General features: G+C 43.0%; 1 protein-coding gene across 7 annotated transcripts in view; it reads left to right on the top strand.

Annotated features, from left to right (window-relative positions):
* The window catches only part of USP7 (ubiquitin specific peptidase 7), a 90,289-nt gene that overhangs the window by 48,551 nt on the left and 22,691 nt on the right, over positions 1-19,047 (top strand). For all 7 annotated transcript variants that reach the window (XM_081170132.1, XM_081170133.1, XM_081170135.1 and 4 more), the window contains 10 exons: positions 97-201; positions 5,367-5,565; positions 6,986-7,124; positions 7,661-7,749; positions 8,187-8,295; positions 14,527-14,657; positions 16,587-16,641; positions 18,138-18,218; positions 18,320-18,410; positions 18,894-18,976. In XM_081170132.1, the coding sequence (XP_081026258.1) occupies positions 97-201; positions 5,367-5,565; positions 6,986-7,124; positions 7,661-7,749; positions 8,187-8,295; positions 14,527-14,657; positions 16,587-16,641; positions 18,138-18,218; positions 18,320-18,410; positions 18,894-18,976 (1,082 nt within the window). The remainder of the gene's footprint in view (positions 1-96; positions 202-5,366; positions 5,566-6,985; positions 7,125-7,660; positions 7,750-8,186; positions 8,296-14,526; positions 14,658-16,586; positions 16,642-18,137; positions 18,219-18,319; positions 18,411-18,893; positions 18,977-19,047) is intronic.

Raw genomic sequence — 19,047 nt, forward strand, 5'->3', positions numbered from 1 at the left:
TGAAGCAAATGTAACCCAAGGTACCACTGTAATTTGTCAGTACTACTGTCAAGATCCAGGTTACTGATCTATTTCTGTTTTCCTTATCCCAATAAGCTGGAGATGCTGATGATCCACCAAGAATTACTCAAAACCCAGTCATCAATGGGAATGTAGCAATGGCTGACGGTCACAACAACACAGAAGAAGACATGGAAGATGGTGAGTCACCCTTCTACTTGCTTTGATGTGGGTGGGGAGCTCGATTGTTTTTTTCAGTGAGTAGTATGTCCATTTGATGGACCTGAAAGGCTTTTGCATCCTCATGTATGTATTTGGGAGACATGGTAGAAGTTTACAAATCAACGTATAGTGTAGAAATAATGGATATGGAGTTTTTCCTCCCTCTCTTGTAAGACAATAACTCTGGTCATCTAATGAAACAGGACAAATGGAAGATTTTCTGCACACTGTGATGGCTAGTGGGTAAGAGGGCTTTAAATTATGGCAGATTCATGGAGATTCTGTAGTTTTGCCAGATTCTGTGGTTTTGCCTGATGACGGCTACATGGGATCCCTGCGTTTAGAGGAAGCATGCTTTTGAATACCAATTTCTGGGGAGCAGTGGCAGGGGTGTGTTTCTGTGTGTGGCCTTCCTGAAGACTCAGATTGGCCAGTGTGGGAACTGGGGTGCTGTACTAAATGGACTTTTGCTGTGATCCAACTCACTTTATGGCCTGTTCATTCACAAGTTGTTAAAAGTATTGTGCTTTTTGCCTAAGATTGGCAAAAGGGCTTTGCTTTCCAGTAAAGTATGGCTCATTGGGCGGGGGTGTGTGTGTGTGTGTGAGTGGGATAACTAGCCGTGGCTTATTGTCTGCTTTGTGGGCCTTAATCATGTGAGCAATACAATGCAGGAAGCCATAGCTCTGTCAATACTTTAAGCATCTGCGGGAATCTCCAGATGCCTTCCTAGATTACTTTGCAACTGCACCTGTGTTTTAACTGTAACCCAGTACTATGGGAATAAGTCAGTATGGTGGTCAGGCTGTCTTTTGCATTCAATTCAATTAAACATATAATAACAAAGCTTCCTGTTTTCGGAAGCATTCCTTGTGGGCTGGGCCTGCCATGTTTGCTCTTTGTAGTCTGCATTTATTATATATATTTTGTACTAAATTTAATATTTCATTAAGCAAGACTTTGAAGTGGTTAATAGGTGGCTACATCAGTCTTGTATTAAAGCCTTTGTTTGGTAGTCGTAGGTGACAAAGAATTGGATGCAGGTGAGCACACAAAATTATATGCAGGTGAGTGAGCAGGTTAGTGTAGAAACTAAGTGGACTGCCAGAGAACAAGGCAAAGGAGCTCTCTAATCATTTCCTTTGAGTCCCCAGTGAAGTTACCAATGTATGGGCCACCATGGCAAGGTTATCCTTGTCTGGCACACCAACTGAGGTTGGTAAAGGTCACTGACGCGTCTTGTGACAGCAGTGGATCTAGGAGTACCCCCAAACTGTCCACCAGCTCCTTCAGATGGAGTGCAACCACATCCAGAGCTGGTTCGAAACCCAGTTCCCAGATCTAGGAATCACCCATCCATAGGGTTTCCATCTTGTGGGGATTCAGACACATCTTTAGTCCACTTTGAACTACGTGCAGTGTAATTTTGGTCATTCCTGGCCATCCCACCATTCAGCTTCATTGAATGTCTCTAGGCTCTAGTTTTATGTGAGATGTTGCTTCTTCAAAGTATCAGACCTCTGCAAAGCTTTTAATGGGACCCTTCTAAGCTGCCTGGCTGAGATGATCGCAAGGAGCATTGCATTGTAGTGGTTTGCACCTGCCTATCTGATAGGAGGACCAAGCATGCATTGATGGTTTTAATTCAGAAGGTGGTCTGTTTGACTCTTTTGGTTGAAGTGGTTTTGATTATGTTGTTGCATGGCACCCCAATCCCCAAGAGGTGCAAGGTTCCAGGAGTACCTATGGTTTGTTTTATTTGTAATGAGGGACAGCAGAGACTGTGGTAGCTTTAGGATATATAATTTATTTACACATGGTATATACATGAACCTATGATGGAGGGACTCACAGCATTAACACCCCAAGAAGTTATTGCTCCCCTCCCCTCTGGCTTTTGTCTTTCTACCAGACAGTTGAGGAAGGGGGCCCACCTATTTGCCCTCTGTCACAGAGCCACTTCCTTTTGCCTTAACAACCCCTACTTAGGGGGCCATTAGCAAGAAACTTGTCTGGCTATTCCAGCAGTTGAATTCCTCTTGGATCTAGGAATTGGAAGGAACACCAGCATACAGCCTGCCCCCCTCCCCACAAAAAACTTGCTAAGATGATGTTTAATTGTTCTGATTTTTTTTTATTCCAGATAGAACAATGTATTCATATTTAAATGAATTCACATAAAATTAAGTACCAAAATCCGCTTTAAAAAAACCTTATAACCAATTTAAATTCTTGCTTTACTGTTCTTCTTTCAAGTTGTCTTGAAGGCTCTATGGAGAAATTTGGTGTTTTTTTTTTTTTATTATGATAAATGCAACTTCAGGAAGTTTACCTCTAAAGCCCGGGCTCATTGCTTGTGGTGTACAGTTTCCTAACATGGACCAGATAGCATCATAATCATAATCATTATTATTCAGTATAACTTGATTTCTTATCTTCCCTTCACCACAAGGTCCAAGGGTGGGTTACAGCAATTTTAAAATGCAATTTTAAAATCAGTTTAAAACAAATTACAGTCAACAGAATAGGAGGATTATTATTATGGGGTCAATAACATATTAAGTGGATGGGCTGTGCCCTTCCTTGAGGTCACTCTCACTGCTATGCATAGAGAATGAAAGCGAATCATATAGAGTTAAAATGATCACTAACAATCCTGGGTGAGGTATGTGCCCTTCCCCATCACTTGTGACTTGGCTTAATTTACTTGGGTCACTTGGAATGATTAGCTGCAAGGGAGCTTTCAGCCAGTTCATTTCAGTTCATTCCTCGTGAAGCACATAAATAGGTTGGTCTAGACTCTAGAGCTAGTGGGACTGGGATGTATGGACTTCAACTGTTTGGCCTTTAAAAACTTCTTCTGGTTGTTATAATTTGATAACTTTTTAAATGGCCATTGCTGCTTAATCAGAGGTTAAGCCCCCCTACTGAGGACAGCCATCACAAATGCCAGATGTGAATGGGCCATTACTCCCTTTGAAATAACTTATGTGAGGCTTGAGAGTACTCCTTGATCCACCACTGTGGAGGACACTTTGCTAGTGTTGGCTGGTATACCAGCTACAACTACTCCCATTTCGCCCTGGTCACTTTGATCTATGAATGAAGGTTGACTGATGGTGCCACACACCTCCCTGTCAAGCCTTGTGGCTCAAATGCATGCTTTCAGTGTTGTGGCACCTGTTCTCTGAAGTTCTTTTCCTTAGCAATGAAGGAAGCCCCAACCAACATTATGTTTTTGACATTAGATGAAAACATTTGTTTTTCCCCAAGCCTTCCAGATCAGTTCATTTTAAAACTTCAACTTTTGATTCATGTTGACTTCCAAGTTTTTTTTACAAAAAAATTGGTTTATCATTTGTATTACATGTTATAAACTTTTTTGCACTGCTCAGTATTTTTGAGCAGTTTATAGATTCTGAAATAAATTTTAAAAATTGGAATACTTTGGCATTTTAAGAGGGAGGCTTTCAGAAGACATTCATGGTGGCATAACAGCTTTGGTTTCACAAGTAAAAATCTGGCCTGGGGGAGTAACTGTGCCTTTACTAATTGAAATTCATTTGGGAATGTGTGTGTGTGTGTGTGTGTGTAAGAGAAAGAGGGAGACCCCAGAGGCAGGGAGGAAGAGCGAGATTGAAAAGCTATGTAACAAAAGCTTGTCATTTGAAATACTTCTATTTGACTGCTTTGTTTTTCTGTGGCAAAAGACCATAATGGAATGCTGAGTTGGCTGTTGAAAATGCAAAAATGCACATTGATTTCATTTTGTGGCTGCTTATTGCATTTTTTTCAAATAACTTGAAACGAAGCTTCTTCTTTTAATGTGAAATGCCATTCAGTTCACCTCCAAACTGAACTCTGTCAAGAATGGATCAATGTTTACATTAAAAAGATAGAGCTGTGTTTATTTTATTATCAGGGGATCTGTGACTTTACATTTTGATGTTTTGAATCTGAAAATGAAGATCCCTCCCCCAGACTTTTTAGAAGCCTCTTGGTGTGAGAAGAATAAATGTTGCACAGTTTTTCATCACTGAACATACACAATATTCTCCTTGCAGGTGCTGTCAGCAACTATTAGGTACTGATTATCTAGTAACAGTAGTTATGCGGATTCCTCTTTATGCTGTTTTTTTAAAAATATTTTGTACCAGAGGTTTCCCCATATCTAATTATGTCACAGTTTAAAACCTTATGCATCCTGTATTTTATGCCCCTTATGCTTTGTTGCATAATTGCACTGATGATGTTTTTTTTGTTTTGTTGTATACTTCTTTGTATGGGTTGTATATATTTGTATATATTTGTAGTTGTATATATTTGTAGTTGTATATATTTCGTTGAGCTATTTCAAGCCAAATTTGGCTTACAGCTCAATTGTTATAAGCAAAGTAGTAGTGAAGTGTTTGTTTGTTGTTGTTTTGCAGGGGGCGGTATATGCACAGTCCAACCATAAACTAGATATGTAGACTTGTTAATATAAAACACTCCATAGCAGGGGGAGGCACATTTCCCATGGCAGGAAGTTCCAGAGTCTGGGTCCTGCACTACAAAGAAGTCCCTCTTTTGTATCCACATCAACTGGTGGTGGTGGGGAATTAATGATAATCTTAGTGGGCAGACAACTCACACAGGGAGGAGATGAACTTCTAGCATTTGAACTTGGAACCAGCCTGTAAGCCACTGAGATTGGCATGATGACAGAGGTGCATGATTCAAGTATCTGGCCCTGGTCAAAATTGCATTGGTACAAATTGCTGCAACTAAAATTTTCAGCTTTCAAAGGCAGCTGGTGGTACAGTGTACTTTTTCTACTGCTTCCTTAGAATATGATGTTGGAAAGGGGACAAAGAAAGTTAGGCGTCAACTGCATACTGGTGCAGTGCTCTCCAAATCTCTGCACAATAAATTCCCATTGTAACTAAAAATCAGAAATAAAATAGACAGTCTATTAAAGACTTTATCCTTGCTCTGCAGTGTTCTTACTGTTTCTACATCTGACTTGTTCAATGCATATGGGGTGTTTTCTGCTCAGATGAAATGCCACACGGTGAGTGGAGGCCGAGCACCTTTGGCCTTGCATGGGGACTGAAAGACCAGGCTGATTAATTTGCATTTAATTGATCTTTGGTATTTTGCAGACACAAGCTGGCGGTCGGAAGCAACTTTCCAGTTCACTGTTGAACGTTTCAACAGGCTGAATGAATCAGTCCTAAGTCCCCCCTGCTTTGTACGGAACCTGCCATGGAAGATTATGGTGATGCCACGACTCTACCCAGACAGGCCGCACCAAAAAAGTGTAGGATTCTTTCTTCAGTGCAATGCTGAGTCTGATTCCACGTAAGATATTTAATACACGATACATTTCTGTATAGCACCATCTTAACCTATTGCATTTTCTGACTATAACTTCTGTGTCGATTGGTAGGACAGCATGAGGAATGGGGCTTCGGCATTCAGGAAGGGTGTATAGGGGCATGTGCTTAGATGTGGAGGAAAGAGGCAGAAAGTCGCATTAGAGAGGCCTGATCAGTCTGATTTAGTCTTCCTTGTTGTCTGCTGTATATTGGGTATAGTATGTTGAGTTTGACATAACTTAATTTGGGATGAATGTAATGTATGTTAGTTCTCAGATATATATTGACCAAATTAATAAGCTATTCAGGCTGGCATTTAATAGTTTTGAATAGTTAATAGGTTAATTACCAAATACATGAACCAGATGAGGATGCAGACTATTTGACCTTTCCCAACAAGAAGAAAGCAGCAAGTGCTCAGTGAATCTATATACAGAGCTGATTTATTGAAGCATAAATTGGCTGCACTGTTGCATACTTACTGCTGCTTCCTTCTGGTGAGGTGCTGCCTGTTTGAATTCCCTCATGCATGAGCACAAAATGATCTGAGCATGTTGGAATGCTCAGTTGCTCCTATTTTGTTTTGTTTTTTGGTAAACAAAAAAACGCTAAATGGAGAAAGGCCTCCCGTAGGAAAAGACTAGAGCCTGTCACTTGATTTAAAAAAATGGGTAAATCAGCTAATTTTAATTAATAAACTTGAATATTACCAAAGCTGCTAGGGAGGGGTCCATTTGAAAAAGTGAGCACAGGTTCCGAATTGTATGTTTTTTAAAAGTTGGTTTTAACATCTAAAGCTGATGTTGGCTGACTCAGTTTACGTTGTTAAAAATCAAAGCTTACAGTCTTAACAAAACAGGGAATGGAAATAAGGTGACTACAGCAGATTTTTGTATACATGGGATTGGAGCACATCACTCTAACAACTAGAAGCCACAATCTTGGTTGAGTGGGAGGCATAGTGGAGTTCATGTGCAACCTTTTGAAGGAGTCTCCTAACCCTCAGGTTGAGAATGCAAGCAAATAAACATTCAGAGAACAGTGGCATCTCCATTTGCTGTTTCTTAACCTGTAGTAGCAGAAGTCTTTTTAAAATATTCCTACCTGCTTTAGAGGAGTTGTAGCATTCTTAGATAGTTATAGAAGAAAATGCACCGAGCTGGAAAAATTCCATGGTGAGTGAACACATAAAAACAGCTCTGTGAGAAACTGAGCCTGAGCCTCTACTCAAACTCTTTCCGTGATGTTAATAGTTTGTAATGGCTCTGAGAGCATTGAAGCAGTTTTGTTTTTTTATCCAGAGGTGGCAAGAAGTAAGGTAGGCTTGTTCAGTAAAGCACAGTTTATTAGCATCTTTTTTCTGCAGCTCAGCATGTCAACTGTTATCTCTTTAATTGTTGCAGGTCATGGTCTTGTCATGCACAAGCAGTGCTCAAGATAATAAATTACAAAGATGATGAGAAATCATTCAGTCGCCGTATCAGCCACTTGTTCTTTCATAAGGAAAATGACTGGGGCTTTTCCAACTTTATGTCATGGAGTGTAAGTAACAGCGTGCAGCAGCGCAATAGCCAGTGTGATGGTTATGAATAAGTTTTGGACTAGAAAATCCATGTTCAAATCCTCACTCAGCCATGAGGTTCACCAAATGATTCTGAGCAAGTCTCCTTCCTCCTTCCTTTATTTCTTCCTCTTAGCCTAACCTACCTCACTGGGTTGTGAGAATAAAACAGGTTCATAGGTTGGAGAGAACTGTGAATACCTCCTTGAGATCGTTTGAGGAAGGGTGGGATAAAGAATACAACGCAATGCAATTGACATTATGAGAAAGAAGTCCCATGTTAAGCTCTCAACTGGTGGTCTTGCTCACATAAATTGTGACGAGCAGTGATCTTCCTCTCTGAATAGCAGGAGACATTCCTGTCATTCAGACTCACTGTTAAAAGTTAGTGTGCATTTATAGACTTCAGGTTTTAAGAAAAGAGCTTTCAAGATTGCCAGCCATCAAAGTGAAGTTAGTTTGGCCTTATATGTGATTTGATTTTTAATGTTCTTGTTGTCAATTTTACTTTTTGTAGGAAGTTACAGATCCAGATAAAGGCTATATAGAAGATGACAAAGTAACTTTTGAAGTGTACGTTCAAGCTGATGCTCCACATGGCGTGGCGTAAGTAGCTTATGATGCTTTGACTGGAATAAGTGGTTGGATTGTGGGTCAGTAACCAAGTTTCTTAACAATCTTTGATATCCGTTGTGAATTTGGTAAGTGTCTTGTGTTCAGTGTTCAACAAATCACTTCACATTACTGTCAACTGCTAAGCAGCACCTGCTTATTTTGTGGTTTAGAAATCAGTCCGCCGTGCAGTCTTTCTTCAGAAGGTCTTTGAAGAGCACACTTAAAAGGATAAAATTTATAAACAGATTTCTGGATATATGGAACAAAATTCTAAATAATCCATGATGGATATATTGCCTTAATGACCAGCAAGGTTGTGTTGGTGGATACAGCTTGGTTCCACAATAATTGTCCATTGTATTCACACACTGGAAATACATTAATTTGTGTGTGTGTGGTTCTTGTAACCCAATTCATGGTTTTTATAGGTGGGATTCCAAGAAGCATACAGGATATGTAGGACTGAAGAACCAGGGAGCAACCTGCTATATGAACAGCTTATTACAGACATTATTTTTCACAAATCAGCTACGAAAGGTAAACCAAAGTTTTTGTGACTTATTTGTTTTTATGCTGCTGAATGACTATGGGGATATTAGGAGCGACCCTCCATAGCTGTGCAGCCTAACGTTATTGCACTGGAGATGTGCAGGATGCTATAGGTGATAATCCATGTTATGAATGCAGCTGGTAAATTATTCTGTAGTAGCTGCTTGTCCTGCCCTGCATCTACAACTTGCTGCCTGAACCAGCACCCACAACCACACCGAGGAAACAGCACCACAGAGCTATTCCAGGTCCTGGAAGGCAGCCTTGGCAGTAGAGAAGACGATAGAGATGGCAGGCCAGTGGAAGGAAGAGGTAGAGTAGCTTGATCTCTTAGTTGGCAGTAGTTGCCATGGAGTTCATCCTTGTGGCAGAGAATACCTCTGAGCTAGCAAATGCCAGTTGCCGTTTTGAAGTTCAGGGCAGCCTCAACTTAAAGCATTCTCTAATTGTAAATCCATCTTGTAGGTCCCCTGCATTCTGCTTCTTTGTAACTTGTGCCTTCGGACTCCTCTGTATTTCTTCTACATGCCCCACCCTAGCTGATACCTATCCATCTTAACATTATTATTCTACCCAATGGTTAAGTGTGCATGAGATTTTACCAGAAGGTTATAGTCACTAGCTATCTCCAGTGCTGTTGCGAACAGCTGCTGCTTGTGTCAAAACCTGCCTGAGGTACCATTGATCCTTTTGGCAATGAAGAAACTCTCGAAGGGTTTTCTTCTAGAACCCCAGCAGTCCTTGAAGAAGAGGAGAAAACTTGCTGCTGCTTATTGTGGCTTACAGGGATTAAATGAAGCCATGTTCTCATTAAATGTACAGTGGATGCCTGATGCAAGAGTGAATTAAATGCTCCATTGAAATCACCAGGTTGTATACAGCTAAGTTAGTTATACCCATTAATTTAAGTGGGTCTACTCTGAGTAGGACTAGTACTGGATATAGCTCCTTGTCTGTGCCCATTATCTCTCTTTTTCTTCCTTCTGCCTACAAAAAAGGCCCCTGCTGGATCAGAATAAGGCCTATTCAGTCCAGTATTTTGTTCTATGGGGCCAGCCCCCCCACTCTGGGGTTAAGCATGCAACTGATTCTAACAAATTACTACTGTCTATGGTGTCTAGGAGATGAATGGTTCATTCTGGAGGTAGCACTGTCTGCTATGATCATTCAGGAGTGCAGCGAGCATAGTGTTTGGCCTTTCACTTGACCTGATTGCTCAATTCATAGTCTTGCAATAAGCTTAAATTTTTTTTAAGTAACTTCCCAACCACCCAGCTATTCAACTTCCTTGTCACAGTGTTTTAGTTGAGCAATGAATGTGCTTTTCTTAGGCTTTTATGCAAACAACCACCACCTGTTACTGCAAAGAGTGGTATCTTTTGTCTCTTCCTGTCTTTCTGGTTCTTTTATGGTCATTCCCTAAGGGAGGCTTCTCTGATATTAATACATTCCTGATTATGATTTCCTTTTAGGTTGGTCAAAGAAAAGAACTCTTGCTTTCTCACTTTTGCTTCTCCTTGCCACTCTCAATTTATCAGGCTCTACTTTGTGTACCCACGTTTAGGGTTCTGCAGGGTGTGAATGAATTAATGAATGAATCTTTATTTGCGTCAACCATCAGCCATAGCCATAAAACAACAATAAGGTAAAGGTAAAGGGACCCCTGACCATTAGGTCCTGTCATAGACAACAATACGATATACAAATAATAGAAATAATTATATAAAATTATATAAAATACATTTTAGGGTTTTGAATCAATAGTCAAATAATGGATCTTATTCTGATGGCCCCAGGTAAAAGCACTGCAGCCTTTGCTGTCACCTTCTCATCTTGATCTGCCAAGAGAAAGGACACTGTAGCCTTTCTCAGAATGGATAAAGAGGGGTGATATTCTCATTCCTCAAGTCTTTATAAAGAGTGCAAGCCAGAAGGGCATGCACCACCGATTCAGTACTGCCATCTCCACAGGCACATAAGTGTTTTTCATGTCTGTTGGAATCGTCCCTCAAGTACAGTCGAGGACAATACATTCAATCTTGCAAGAGTAAAAGCGCGTCTATATTTTAGAATTGCTAAGTTATGCAGATAGGGTGCCAGAGAGTCGAAATGGGAAGGTGGAAAATATTCATACCATGGGCAAAATTTCCTTATTGTGGCCAAGTTGTTCTGATACTCAGTATCATTTAGGCGCTGACAAATTAGACTGTTTGCTTTACTCACCCAAAGTAGCCTTTGTGGTGATAAAGCACAAGAGTGAGGTTTTTGATAGACAGTTTTAGTCCAGGCACTCTTGTGACAATCTTGAAGCCCTAGGGATAGTAGACGGGGGGGATTTGAGTTTATGCAAAGCCAATAGTTAAGTGTTCTACGCCAGATCCGCAATTCTACCGAGGGAAGATTAGCCTCTAGGCGCAATGAAGCGTTTGGGACACAGGATGGCACAGATAAAATTTGCCTTAAGAACTTTGATTGGACAGCTTCCATAGATACAAGGTGAGTGCCTGTCCAAATCTGAGCCCCATATAATAACTCTGCTAGGGGTTTAGGTTCTGCAGGGTGTGATGTTGGCCCAGTTTACTAAGGATCTCATCTCTTTTAAAAGCAAGTTTTTAACAAAGAGCTGTGTGAGGATACTGAAGCTCACCTGGCAATTTTACTCTACCACCCAGAGAGAAAATTGAGACTTTGCAAACTCAGTTCCATATGCATTCTGTATCCCCCCCCCCCCGAACCGATATAAAATTGTGAATGACATACAGTCCAAGTTGCCAAGAGAAGTTGCAGTTTCAGAACCTCCTTTTTTGACAACCCTGCCAAATAAATTATTTTGTTACTTTGCATTTATGCAGTGATTTCAGTTGCTTTTCTCCCCAAACCCTTTCTTTGTACCATGCTAAATTCAGTCACCTACTTTGTATTGTTTAGGATTTCCATTCATAATCTGCTAGTTATAGAAGCAGATTTGTTTTATCACCTAAACCAGCTCCTAAAGTTTTTCAGCTCCTGTTAACTCCCCAGCTTCTCTCTACTTCAGTGGTTTAATTTCGCTATGTAGCAGGTGGGTCAGAACTACTCTTCATCTCCCTCCTCTTCCTATGGCCTCCTTTGTCTCTATTGATACCAGCCATTAAAAAAAAAAAAAACTTGCTCAACTTCCTACCATTGATGTGGTCTTGTTGGCTGGGTGTGCCCCTTCCCCTTTTTCCCTAGGCATATCAGCCTGGCATGTTACTTTGCCCACTGAAATATCAGCAGGCTTTGTACTGAGGTATTGAGATGGAACCACAGCTCAGTGGTAGAGTGTTTTGCTTGCAGATGATCCCAGGTTGAATCCTCACCATCTCTAGGTAGGACTGGGAATGTTCCCAGTATGAAATCCTGGAAAGCCACTGCCAGTAAGTATAGACAGCACATAGCTAGATATACCAGTGATCCTGGCCCCTAAGTTTCCTATTTGTTTCCCTTTTATTGGCTGCTTGTCTTCATTCTTCAAGGGTGTATTTCTATTTTTTTTCTTTTACGTGCTTGTAATATGCCTTGCTATTCCTGTTCTTAGTCTCTCCTCATCCTAATCTTGTATTAATCCCCCAGAGTTCTACTTTCCTTTCTTGTGGTCTACTCATTTGTCACTAGCAGCTTTTAACCCAGTGTTGTTTGTTATTCTAAGAAACCAAAGAGACTGTGCAGTTTTCGAGTCAGTGGTTAAAATCAGGATAGTCTTGAAAGGTTAATTTTGCCACCTTGAGCAGCCAACCCTGCTCCTTGATCTCAGAAACCTTCATGCGAACTTTGGTTAAAATAAGCAGGGTCCAAATGCATATCAAACACACATTTTCAAAATACATAGTAGAGTCTGTAGCCATTAAGTGTACTATTTATTTATTGCAGTTAATTCTTTCGGGATGCAATCCTTCCAATAATAATAATAATTTTTATTTATACCCCGCCCTCCCCAGCCAAGGCCGGGCTCAGAGCGGCTTACAAGCAATAATAAAAACAAGTTAAATAATTACAACTTAAAAACAAAATTAAAAATACAACATTAAAATATTGAAACATTAAAATATTAAAATGTAGCCTCATCGCAGGAGGAGAAGGAAAAGAAAGAGAGGGAGGGACGGAATCAAATTGGCTCCAAGTCAAAGGCCAGGTGGAACAACTCTGTCTTACAGGCCCTGCGGAAAGAAATCAGATCCTGCAGGGCCCTGGTCTCATGAGGCAGAGCGTTCCACCAGACCGGAGCCAGAGTTGAAAAGGCCCTGGCTCTGGTTGAAGCCAATCTAACTTCCAAGGGAGTTTAGCAGCATAACATGGCCCTTGTGATGTCAACATTTTCTGCACAGCCTTGGATTGCATTAGTCTCCTTTTCAGACTTTTCTACACAAGCTGCTCTCCTAATTCCCTCTCTTGTGCATTCTGTGTTTTTAGTTTTCTCCCTCACTCCTGTGTCACCAGTGAATAGTTGGAACTATTCCCCTGCTCTTCGATTAAGTCACCCACACAATGCAGCCTTTTGCCATGTCACATTTTAATCCCTTTAGGGCCCTTTGTCTAAATTCACTGATGTTCTCAGTCCTTCCCAGTTGAATGTAACCTGAGAATTGAATTGGTGTATGTTTCCTCCCTCTTTCTGGCGATTAACAGATAAGTAAAACCCATCTGACCCCTTTCTTGCATGCTTTTAAATGGGCATACTGTCAATCACGTAGGAAGCTGCCTCATACCAGCTCAGACCATTTAATTTAGCATGGTCAACACTAGCTGGTAGTGGCTCTCCAGGGTTTCAGGCAGTTTTTCCCAGTTCTTCCTGGAGATGCCAAGGATTGAACCTGTGACCTTCTGTGTGCAAAGCAGGTGCTCCATTACTGAGCCACCGCCCTTCCCTTCAGGAACATAGGAAGCTGCCTTGTACTGAGCCAGGTGGGAATGTCCCCTCAATGACTAGAAGATTCCGTCTCTTTTCTGCAATGTGAAAATACCTAGTCTTGAAATTGAATTATGCATTCTCTTAGCCCTAGCTAAGAGTGATGCAGTATTACCTATGGCAAATGTTTCCCTAGATTTATACAGTCCAGTATGTAGCTGGATCCTCGGGTACTTGAACCACTGCATCATTGGGAGCTGGAATATTTCCCTGGTGTAGGGAAATGCCCAAGATGTTGGATCTATGTATTGAATTGAGACAATACAGCGATAAAAATTGTGCTGTTGTGCATAATTCCAGTTCTGCAAGGTGCTGAACATGATTTAGAGGAAACTTTACTGTGTTGTGTGTCTGGTAGCAGATTGATTAGAGTCAGGCAGGACAGGACCTAGGACAGTTCCCATTACATGCTCCCACTCTCATTGTAAATTGCTCTGATAAGGATCTGAACTGAGATGGGCACAAAAATAGTAAAGCCGTCCTGCCGAGTGTTGACCAAGACCAGCCTACCCTTATCTGCCCAGCTTGGTGCCTTGCACTCCAGCATCACTTGATGGTCTTCAGTTAAACTTCCTCTCCTCTCCTCAGAACTTTACAGGTGAGGGTTGACCTGTGGAGACATGATGAGGCTGTGCATTCTGGTTCCTTGTTTGAGAGGTCTGAACTCACCTCTAATTTTCAGAGGGTTAATCTGGTGCCAAGATTAATTCTTCCTGCAGATTGTTCTTCCTCAGGCTAGCTTGGGGTCCATGCCATCCCTAAGGGAGAGTTGTGCTGTATAGTGGTCACCTCTGTATCAGAATTGCTCTCTGAAACATCTGGAGTTCTGGGCATGACAAATTTCAGATATGTTTGGAAAGGATGGGGGGGGAGAGAAGAGAATACTAAGGGCAGCCTTTTTTAGAGACACCCCTCCCTCCAAATAATCTGGTGCAATGTCATAATGGAAGGTTCATTTAAATAAGCATCAAATGCCAAGGCCCAAACAGAATGTAGGATGGCAGTTAGCTTGCTGTGTTGCAGCAATAGTTTGGGCATCTTGAAAATTAAGCTGTCAGTCGGATTTGAGCAACTGTTCCACTGTAAGCAATATGATGAAACTGCTGGATATTGCAGGGCCTTCCTCTCCCCTTTAGTGTCAGCAGAGTACATGGGCAGATTATTCAAATATGTTTTACTGATATTGGCCTGTCTGACAGATTTTTGATCACGATGAAATGGATTAATAAATGCAACCATGTGAGCTATGAGACCCTTTTCTGTAGTCCTAATTAAATTGGTTTCTTTTTTAGGCTGTGTACATGATGCCCACAGAAGGAGATGACTCATCAAAAAGTGTTCCTTTAGCATTGCAGAGGGTGTTCTATGAGCTTCAGCATAGCGACAAACCAGTAGGAACTAAGAAGCTGACAAAATCCTTTGGGTAAGTGCTGCCAAGATATCAGATGGCTCTTCATGGCTGGCCAGTTTCTTAACCAAAGATTCTCAGCCTACCGTATTTTTCGCCCCATAAGACGCACCGGCCCATAAGACGCACCTAGTTTTTTTGGGGGGAAATAAAGGGAAAAAAATTTATTTCCCCCCCCAGGTGCGCTGCGCTACACCAGGAGCTTGGGGCGTGCGGAGCTCAGCGCGCCCCAAGCTTCTGCGTGCCGGCAAGGTCTCCGCTAGCGTGGGAGAGCCGGGCGCCTCTCCCAGGGCTAGTGGACCCCTGCGCTAATCCAGAAGCTTGGGGCGAGCTGAGGTCAGCGCGCCCCAAGCTTCTGCGTGCCGGCAAGCAGTCCGCTAGCCCTGGGAGAGCCGCGGGGCTCTCCCAGGGCTAGCGGATCGCTGCGCTACACCAGGAGCTTGGGGCGTGCTGAGCTCAGCACGCCCTAAGCTTCTAGGTGCGCGCAAGCAGTCCGAAGCACGGGGAGCCCGAAGCACAGGCTGCCGCCCCAAGCCTCGCGCACCCGGTGGGACCTCCTGCCGGGAGCGCGAGGCTTGCTGACACTCGCCCAAGGCAGGGGAAGCCCTCCGGAGGGCTCCCCGTGCTTCGGGCGACAGGCTGCCGCCCCAAGCCTCGCGCACCCGGTGTGACCTCCTGCCGGGTGCGCGAGGCTTGCAGACACTCGCCCGAAGCAGGGGGAGCCCTCCGGAGGGCTCCCCGTGCTTCGGGCGACAGGCTGCCGCCCCAAGCCTCGCGCACCCGGTGGGACCTCCTGCCGGGTGCGCGAGGCTTGCAGACACTCGCCCGAAGCAGGGGGAGCCCTCCGGAGGGCTCCCCGTGCTTCGGGCGACAGGCTGCCGCCCCAAGCCTCGCGCACCCGGTGGGACCTCCTGCCGGGAGCGCGAGGCTTGCTGACACTCGCCCGAAGCAGGGGAAGCCCTCCGGAGGGCTCCCCGTGCTTCGGGCGACAGGCTGCCGCCCCAAGCCTCGCGCACCCGGTGGGACCTCCTGCCGGGTGCGCGAGGCTTGCAGACACTCGCGCGAAGCAGGGGGAGCCCTCCCGAGGGCTCCCCGTGCTTCGGGCGACAGGCTGCCGCCCCAAGCCTCGCGCACCCGGTGGGACCTCCTGCCGGGCGCGCGAGGCTTGCAGGCATTCGCCCCATAAGACGCACCCCGATTTCCCCTTCATTTTTGGAGGGGGAAAAGTGTGTCTTATGGGGCGAAAAATACGGTACTTCTTCTCAGAAGTGGCTTTCACCATCTGTTAAATGAACCAAGACTGAGTATGTTAATTGTGGTGAAGCCATCCGTTCCTGACAGGCTCTTGCTGAAGGGGATCCTGCCATTGGTTGCATGCACCGACAGATCCTTTTAGTATAGCAAACCCTTCCATGTGCATTTTGCCCACCATTTTGTCAGGAATCTATGGGGAGGGATCATAGCCCAGTGGAATGGCGCAAGCCTGTTTGGAAGTGCTCTCCCACCAACAGTCAGGTGATTTTTCAAAGGGAAATCAGGATCAATTTTTCTTTGAAAGAAAAGTTTGTTCCAGTTGTGCTAAGCCTTTAAGCCCAAGGGCTGCATTAGCTATTAGGCAATCTCCCCACTGCAGTGCTGGGCTTGCTTGAGATATATGCAGTTGCACTACACGCGCACGCACACACACACACACGCAAGATATGGAGTGGCAGGCCATTTGAAATGGTAATTGTGATCTAGGTCACAGGTTTTCTGCCCGTTCTTCATGCACTTACGTGTCCACACATGAAAAGAATGGTTCATTCTGGGATTTCATAAGTTGCACAGTCTTTCTTAGCTGGGCTTTTTGTTGGTGTACAGCACGAGGTAGTTTTTTAATAACTTCACAATTGTTTTCAAATGTTGCCATTTTATAAGTGCCTTTTCCCCCACTATTTAATAAAGATGGGAGACGTTAGACAGCTTCATGCAACATGACGTTCAGGAACTATGTCGAGTGGTATGTATTTCCCCTTTTTCTGTTCAAGATTAGCATACAGTTTTGTTGCAGTTATTCATGTCGTGTCACTCACAGGGTAATCCAGAGGGAGACTGTTCCACACAAGCCCCACTGAAATGAACTGAAGTTGCAGAATATCTCCTGGTTTGATTAGGCTGTGCAAAATTGCTTCTTGCTAGATTGCACCCTAAATCATCTTTTACTTATGCTCCAGGTTTAGTTAGAGCCAGTGATCAAATTTAATTTAATTGTTGAAATCTCAGCCCTGGAATTTGTGCAGACATCATTAGTGTCCTGCCCTATATGTGCAGAGTTGCGTTTCCTGCACACTGAATAGGAATATCTGACAGGGGGAAAAACTTAAATTTTAGAACTCCTCTAAGTAGGGTCTCTTTATAGTTCTGTGTTAAGAAAGTGCCACCCTGAGGCATTCAGGACCTTTAGCCAGAATTAAAACTAAACAAATAATTTTCTGTTAAGAAAGCAGAAGTAGCTTGAAGTGTGAGAGGGTGATCTGAAAGCACTGTAGTTTGGAGGCAGTGATGGCCTGGATGAGGACCAATAAACTGAAGTTGAAATCCCACTTGGGTAACACTGTGAATTAGTGGTTCCTCCAGTCTTGGAATTGAATGGATAGCCTGTCTTGGGTGGGATTCTTCTCCCTTAGAAGGGGCAGGTTCATAGCTTGGGGATACTCTTGGATCTAGATCTGCCATTGGCTTCAGTGGCACAGATACCCTATATTGGGATACAGTTGTTGCTGGCTAGAACAGCTCTGGATGACGGCAGTAAGGTTTACCTAAGGCTACCATTGAAGACTGATTGGAAGCTGCAGTTAGAGAATAATATGGCTGCCAGAATTTTGACTGGCAGAGCCAGCAGGTATCTCATAATACCAATTCTGACAAATTTGCATTTGTTGCCTGTATGCTATAGAGCACAATTCATTGTGTTTGTATGTAAAGATTTAAAGGACTTAGGATCCCAAGTACCCGAAGGAACACTTCTCCCTATTGCAACCAGCAGAGGCCCATCCCATCACTGGGTGAAATACAAAGTGCCAAGATGTGGCACCTCAATTACAGAACCCCTACCTTCCATGGTGCCATAATGACAGTTCTGTTGACCTTTCAACACCAGTTAAAGTTGTACCCAGAATTTTTAAAGATTTTGTTTTACTCTCAGCTAGCTGTATCTGAGTTATTAACTCACTGCTCTGTGAACAAGTCAGTTGGATTTTAATTCATGTTTTAATTGCTATTTTTGTATGTCATGGTGTTTTTTGGTAGTGTTGTAACCCACCCTGGGAGTCATGACCTGATGGATGGATGGAACAAAATAAAATAAATGTTGCAGTGTTGCTGGAACTGAGGGGAGGTGGGCCAGATCTGGATGGGAGAGCAATGGGAGCCCCCATGCACCACCCATCTTCTTTTAAAGGGTATATAAATTAAATAGATGTGTGTTTCCAATACAAACTTTCTGCTTTCTTTCAGTTGCTTGATAATGTTGAAAATAAAATGAAAGGCACCTGTGTAGAAGGCACTATCCCTAAATTATTCAGGGGGAAAATGGTGGTATGTATTTGGTTTAAAAGCTAACTTTGAGACACTGTTTGTGTGTGTTACTTTTGTTGTTTGTATGCACTGATACCTCTCTACCCTATTTTTGTTTGCAGTCTTACATCCAGTGCAAACACGTAGACTATCGTTCTGAACGAATAGAGGATTATTATGACATTCAGCTAAGTATAAAGGGAAAGAAAAGCAGTAAGTATATAGTTTATAAATCCATGTGGTTTAGATAAGCCGTTTTTTTTCTAAATGTCTGATTCTCTAGAACCTTTCAACCTGACAAACATGTTTGCTACACTCATTTTTCCTTGGGGATATGTTGACACCTGAACCAGGTTGTACCAATTCAGTTAACGCAGTCTTTCTCTTGCCCATGTTAATAGTCTCCCCACATGAGCAGGGTATGAGTCTGCAACCAAGGCTCCTGGCTGAGATTTTTTCCAGTTACTAATGCCTGAATAGGTCTAGCGTCCACTGGCTGATTGTGGCAGATACAGAGTTGAGCAGGGCTGTTCATCCTGGATCTTAATTTTCCTTAACCCGCACTAGTGTCACTGCACAACTAGGGTCTGGGGACTGTGCTGAGTGCTTGAATGTGGTATTTCTCTCTTCCCGCACATGGAGCCTCTGTGTGTGATTGGTAACACCTCCTTTCTTCATACCCCTTCTCTTTTTCAGTATTTGAGTCCTTCATTGATTATGTTGCTGTGGAACAGCTGGATGGGGATAATAAATATGATGCAGGAGAACATGGTTTGCAGGTATGCTACTCCTCATGGAGGTCTGTGTGAGAACAGACGTTTTCAGGGTAGTCCTGCATGCTAAGTATCAT

The sequence above is a fragment of the Podarcis bocagei genome (genome assembly GCF_964188305.1).
Source record: "Podarcis bocagei genome assembly, chromosome: 14".
In the NCBI taxonomy this organism is placed as follows: domain Eukaryota; kingdom Metazoa; phylum Chordata; class Lepidosauria; order Squamata; family Lacertidae; genus Podarcis; species Podarcis bocagei.